This window comes from Sinocyclocheilus grahami, unplaced genomic scaffold (assembly GCF_001515645.1).
Source record: "Sinocyclocheilus grahami isolate Dianchi unplaced genomic scaffold, SAMN03320097.WGS_v1.1 scaffold307.1, whole genome shotgun sequence".
NCBI lineage: Eukaryota > Metazoa > Chordata > Actinopteri > Cypriniformes > Cyprinidae > Sinocyclocheilus > Sinocyclocheilus grahami.
The window spans coordinates 600,093-606,092 of NW_015505486.1; the positions used below are offsets into that span (position 1 = coordinate 600,093).

The 6,000-nt window shown below is 42.8% G+C and overlaps 1 protein-coding gene across 1 annotated transcript; it reads left to right on the forward strand.

Annotated features, from left to right (window-relative positions):
* The first annotated feature begins 3,066 nt into the window (after window positions 1–3,066).
* Window positions 3,067–4,577, forward strand: LOC107601566 (transmembrane protein 100). Its single transcript, XM_016293801.1, has 2 exons — window positions 3,067–3,125; window positions 3,218–4,577. The coding sequence occupies exon 2, from the start codon at window positions 3,232–3,234 to the stop codon at window positions 3,616–3,618; it is 387 nt and encodes a 128-aa protein (XP_016149287.1). The 5' UTR covers window positions 3,067–3,125; window positions 3,218–3,231; the 3' UTR covers window positions 3,619–4,577.
* The last annotated feature ends 1,423 nt before the right edge of the window (window positions 4,578–6,000 follow it).

Below are 6,000 nucleotides of genomic sequence, written 5' to 3' on the forward strand. Positions count from 1 at the left end.
TAATGAAGAGAACAGAATAAACAGTGTTGTCAAAAAAGGAAAAGGTTGTGTGTGAGCTGTTTGGGATCATTAAAATGTCAGAGCATGAATTCCCAGGTTTACAGAGTCTGTTCCCTGTAAGTCCAGTAATAACATTTATCCCAAGCTTCCCAGGAATACCATTGACCCTTCCTGGGAAAAACAACACTAATGTACAGGAAAAGGAACAGTGAAGTCACATAATAATCATTAAATGGCCCTGTCCACCCATGGAGACAAATCTTCAAATCTGGTGGACGTAATAAAGGCTGGCACACGTTCAAAAGGCTTTTGTTCTTTTTGTGTGTCTTCCCTGGATCTTGTGACAAATCTCCTGTAGAAGATTATTCTATTATAAGAATATTTTGTTGTTTTCAACTTTAAGTCTGCTTATAGATTACATACTGTTGATTTATGAAAGAAAATGGTCATTTTGTAAAAATGCACAAGAAAAACATTTGCAGTACATATGCTTAATGATGCTGTATTTTATATAACTTTTTTAATTGAGCATTAAAGTGTCTAAATTATATAGTTTTGTAGTTTTATTTGTGTATTTAGTGCAAATCAATGATCAAATTTTTATGATCCGATTTATATTACTTTTATATTTTCTCTCCTGTAAAGATGCTATTAGAGGAATATTTTATGTTCAACTTGAAGTCTATGTATAGATTGCACACTGTTGATTTCCATCAGTTATTTGGTAAAAACAAACAGGAAATGCATTGACAGTTTGCTTAGGATGGGAGCTAGCAAGCAACTGAATGGGAGGTAAAGCTTTATTTTAGTGAACTGGTATTAATTATTCACAATATAAGTTTCTTAAACTGAAAAGTGTATGAAATTGTACTTTTTTTGGTGTAGGAACTGCACAAGGAGGCCTTAATACGTGACTGGAGGTCTTCGATTACAGTCCCAGACTCATCGCTAGCAACTTTTCTGAGCTGTGACGTAAGAGACGGGGAGTATATTACTGTAAATGGGTTTCCCATTCATTTAAACAACTTGTTGAGCTGAAATTGTCTGCGGCAGATGCAGATGATTTTATCTTGCGACATAAACCAACAGTACTAGCAGAGTAGTAAATGAACAGCTCGCCACAAATTAGCAGGAGAAAAACATTACTGAATGCAGTCCTTCAGTGGTCACAATTTCTGTCTGCTTGTCTCACTCATTTGCCACCCCCTCTCTTTATTATCCATCTTTCCCACCCAGTCTCTTTCTCTCCTATATCTTGATTTCTCTCTACAGTATGTCCGTGCTGGTGTGGGGCTACTTCAGCGAGTGTTGAGTCACCAGACATCAGTTAACCCTGTGTTTACGCTCCTCAATTGGTTTCACCTCACCGTCATTATGGTCTTTTCAGGCTTTGTTGTCTTTAATTGATGGCACGAGCAGAATGGATTAGGTTTTCTACAACCGACGGCATCAGTAATGTCTGACTAACAAAGACATAGTGATCAATGATTGAGCCTTTAAGCCTTATTTAATCAATAAGGTGAGAGACTGTGCTATATTGCGAATGGATGAAGATATGATGTATAGCTGTAATATACACAATGTATGCCTTGGGTGCTACTGCTCATTCCTGTCAGGGTTGTGCGTTCTGTGCATTCTAAATTCCAAACAAACGCCTGCATTTGATTTGAGGGTAGCAAACAGGATGCAGAACTCCAATTCAAATTTGAATGTAAGGAAGTAGAATTAAAATTAATTGAAGTTATTTAAACAGACAGACAAACAGATAGATAGATTTCATTTCAGATTCCACAATCTCAAAATGTGTTGTATCTAATTCACTTAAAATTCCAACTCGTGAGCTGAAAGGGAGTCAGTTTCAAAAAGTTTGGAAATTTGCACGACCTTAGTTCCGGTCTAGACCCTTGACCATGTTTTTTTGAACACCATGCTCTTTAGTTTGAGTTACAGGAACACTAACCAGGCACAGTGAGATAAAGTGAAACATGATGCATTTCCATGTTAATCTGAGTTTCTGTCCAAACCAGAAAATTTCCAGTCACCTGGTTTTGATTTCTGCGGAGTCATGCAGGGTTTGCATCCACAGCAAATTCTAAATCCTGCTTAAGTACATTGTGATTGGCTGATTTTATCATGTTGTGCTTAATTTTTACTCATAGTGTTGACGGACGCATTAGTTCCCCTTGAAAGCCTTCTGTTAGGACATGGTATTAGAGCCATTTACAATGCAAATTGATTTTTTAACCAATTCAAAATTACCCGAGGAGGAGTGTGTGACTTGTGCGGTTCACCCTTTGTTGTCATCCCCTATTGAAATAATCACAAATCTTCACACCTTATTGTTTATCAATACTGCCTCGCTGTAAATGGAGAAATGATTTCACGTGATAGATGAGACCGGGTGATAAATTACATTGGCACTGCCGTGAGCGCGTAGGATCTCTCTCTCACTCTCCTTCAAATTGATTTTTTCTCCAGTGCACAATCCGTGACGGGGAAAGGACTCGATAGGATTAAAAATGGACATCCGCTCAGAGCCCGTTTATTAAGCATTTGGCATTGTTTTGTGTTAGTGCGGTGTGGGAGGCCAAAAGTGCGTGGGTGCGCAGTAGGCACAAATGCATGAGCGGAGTCTCTTGATTCATCAGTTATCTGCTGGCATGCGTTTTGCCATGCTGTCGGGTTGAATGAATAAATGCTGCACCACATGCTCCCGTGGCTGCGTTACTGAATAAAACAATCTCCTTATTTAATGAGCAGTAAAATAGTCGCTTTCCCATCCCGGCATCCCCTCTATAGGATGCATGCACTCATTCTCTTACAAGCAGGAGAACGGAGAAGGAGTGGGTGGATTTTAGTGAACGGTGCTTGAATGGTTAACTCCACCCCTCCTCCTCGAACTCCTTCCTGTTTGCACTCCGCTGCCCAGTCTTATACTATGGCATTTTACGTCAGAGTGCAGCTGCAGCCAATCAGGAGCTCCGGGCTGCCCCCTCTGCAGCTCAACTCCACCCCTCCTTCTGGCCACATATATAGCAGCGTTCATTCTGTCTGCTCGAGTGTTCAACGTGCTGCTGTGAGCTCGAGAGACAGAGAGCCGTGGCACTGACAAACCCACAGACATTGTGAGTGGATCTCCACGTTTCCTTCCCTAAATTGCCTTTCCTCCCAGAGCGTCTCGCTCATACTGAGCACATCTTTATTGTTGTGTTCCCAGCATCCAGTCGCAAGATGGGATGCACCACGGGGCACTTCACTTGTCAACCGCAGACGACGGCGGCCCCAACCCTGGAAGGCCAGTCGCAAGAAGGAGCACCCAAAGTCCCAGAGGTGCTGTTGTCCCTAGAGCGGCTCTCGCAAGCCACGGGAGGGATGGAGAAGTCTTGGTACCGCTGCATCTTTCCATTTGGAATAATCTCACTGGTGATCGGAGTGGCTGGAACTGGAGTGACGTACACGTACAACGATCTCCCGCAGACCAAGGTGGTTTCTGTGATCCTGTTGATCGTGGGGCTGGTCCTGGTACTGATGGCGACCACTTGCTGGACGGTCCACAAGAAGAAGCGCAGGAAAAAGAATGAAGGAGGTTCCTTCAGCTCCGATCAGTGTCCCTTGTGAGAGAACACCCCCCCAAAAAAACGAGATCTCCGTCCGCTCAGGTATCCGTGGTGGACAAGTCGCGAAGGACAGGTCCTCTCTGAGAATCCCGTGGAAAATACGGCACAAGGCTGGCATGAGGGTTCACCAGAGTCACGCATGCAGTTTACCGTTGCTCAGCAGGTGTCTGGTATCAAAACAAGCTTGGAGAGGGACACACACTCCTGCACACACACCCACACAAAAACAGGACACTTAACACTAGCTGCGAGCCTCTCGCAGAGCCTCTGCTGCCGTCAATGCCGCTGTCAGTCTCCTGCATTCCTGTGACGCCGAAGAAGTGGGCCAGCGGCGGCAACTGGACACCACGACGAAAGAGGAGTTCACCTCCGCCACTGTCGCACGTCATTCGCCCGTAGCAATGCGCAAGCTTTTTTACGGAGTGGAACTTGAACCTGCGTCTGCTAGCTAGAACCGGCAGCTGTGAATCAGGATAGGAAGAAAGCACAGACAGGAGAGGTCGAGAATGTGTCCGTCTGCATGTGTGTGTGTGTGCGTAATATGTGTGCTGGATGGACTAGAGAGACAAGACACCTGCTCGGCCTCTTTCGCTGTCAGCCCTCCATCAGTTGTAGCCGCTAATGATTTAGAACAGGGGTGCAGCACCTGATATGAAGGACGCAAAGACCCGAGCTCGATTTCTTGGGAATTTTACACAGTGTACAGTGTGCTGAAGGAGTTTTGCATTGGATTGTGTGTGTGAGTGTATGTGATTCTATCTGGCAAATCCAGGACTCTTCAAGGACCTCATATAGTCAGTATTTGGAAAAACAACCGCAGAGGAATTTTATAACGGACACGGTTCAGAGAAAGGCAAGCAAACCAAAAGGCCTTTTGTTCTGAGACGGCCAGAAAAGAAAATTAATTTCCTGTCTGACAGATGAGCAGGATTACTAGGGAGGGGAGGGGAGGGGAGGGGAAGAGAAGGGAGGGGGGACAAGGGTACACTAGAAGTCAAAAGTGTCAGTAAAGTTTTGTTCTTGTTTCAGTGCCTTGAGCAAGCGATAGGACTTATCATGGTACAGTAGCTATGTTTTACCCCTCCATTTCTCTTTTCCACTTTCAGTGCCAGCTTTAAAACTCAAACTCAGCTATTTTAGCACAGTCTCCTCGCCCCCAAAAACAACACACATGAATACGTCGTCGGTTTGACCTGGTCAGAGCCCACAAAGGCTGGAGCTTACATCCGTTTTCACAATGGGAATACTGCTTATTTACACTGCCTTGATCTGGGAAGCATTTGGCATGTTTTGTTATGGATACAGTGGGTGGGTAACAGATAATGAATTAAAGGGACAGGTCAGCTAAAAATGAAACTTCTGTCATCCTTGTGTCGTGCCAAGTCTGTATGACTTACTTTTTTCTGAGGAAGACAAAATAATGTATTTTGAAACTTGGTGGGGTCCAAAACAACTCTTTTGATGTTCTGTGCATGAAAAAAAAAAACACTGGCATTTTTCAAAATATATTTTATCTTATGTTCCACAACAGAAAGGAAGTCATTCCAATTTGAGGGTGAGGAAATGACAGAATTTTCCTGTTTGGGAAAGTTTAGCCTTCAGATGTTTTATAAATCCTGTTAACACTCAGAAAACTCTGTGTGAAGACTATAATTCGGAGACGGGCAAAAATCCATACCAATTCAGAGGTTAATACCCTTTCCCTTTCGCTAAAAGGTTATCGATCGAGATGTTTCCACCATGTTGAGGAGTGGATTTGAGAATCCTTGTGCACGAGAGAGAAAAAAAGAGACCACATTAACAACCTTGAGTACTTAAGAAAGGCTGTTTTTGAAGCATTTAGCTGTTAGCAAATGTGCTAAGCTTGCATTGCTGGACTTGTTTGAGCCCTGAGGAAGATTGTATTGCTCTTTCATAGCTCAGGAGATTTCATTCTCAGTTGTGTCTCTGATGTTTCTCCTAAAATTACTTTAAAGAAATAAAAATGGACACAAATGCAGACAATGTTAAAATAAAACTAGCGCATAGAGCTATAAAACTAATCTGGATATCTGAAATAATTTGCTCTCACAAGAAAACATTTGTGTTTTTTTTGCAGTCACTAACTTTTGGTTGCTCATTTTGAGAAAACACGTGTGAAATGACTGGCTCTTTTTCTTCATCTGACTTTCATTTAATCTCATTACTGTCTGGGAGAAACAATTTAAGATATTAACGAGATATCATTTGTGATAAAATAGATGTAAGTTTGAGATTATGGTTTTTGTAACTAAAAACATGTTTCTGGAGTGAATGTGGGCGCATGGCATGCAACACGGCAGTCCTGCGCTTGGGGCACGTCCAGGTGAAATTGATTTCTAACGGTGATGTCTGACCACATGGC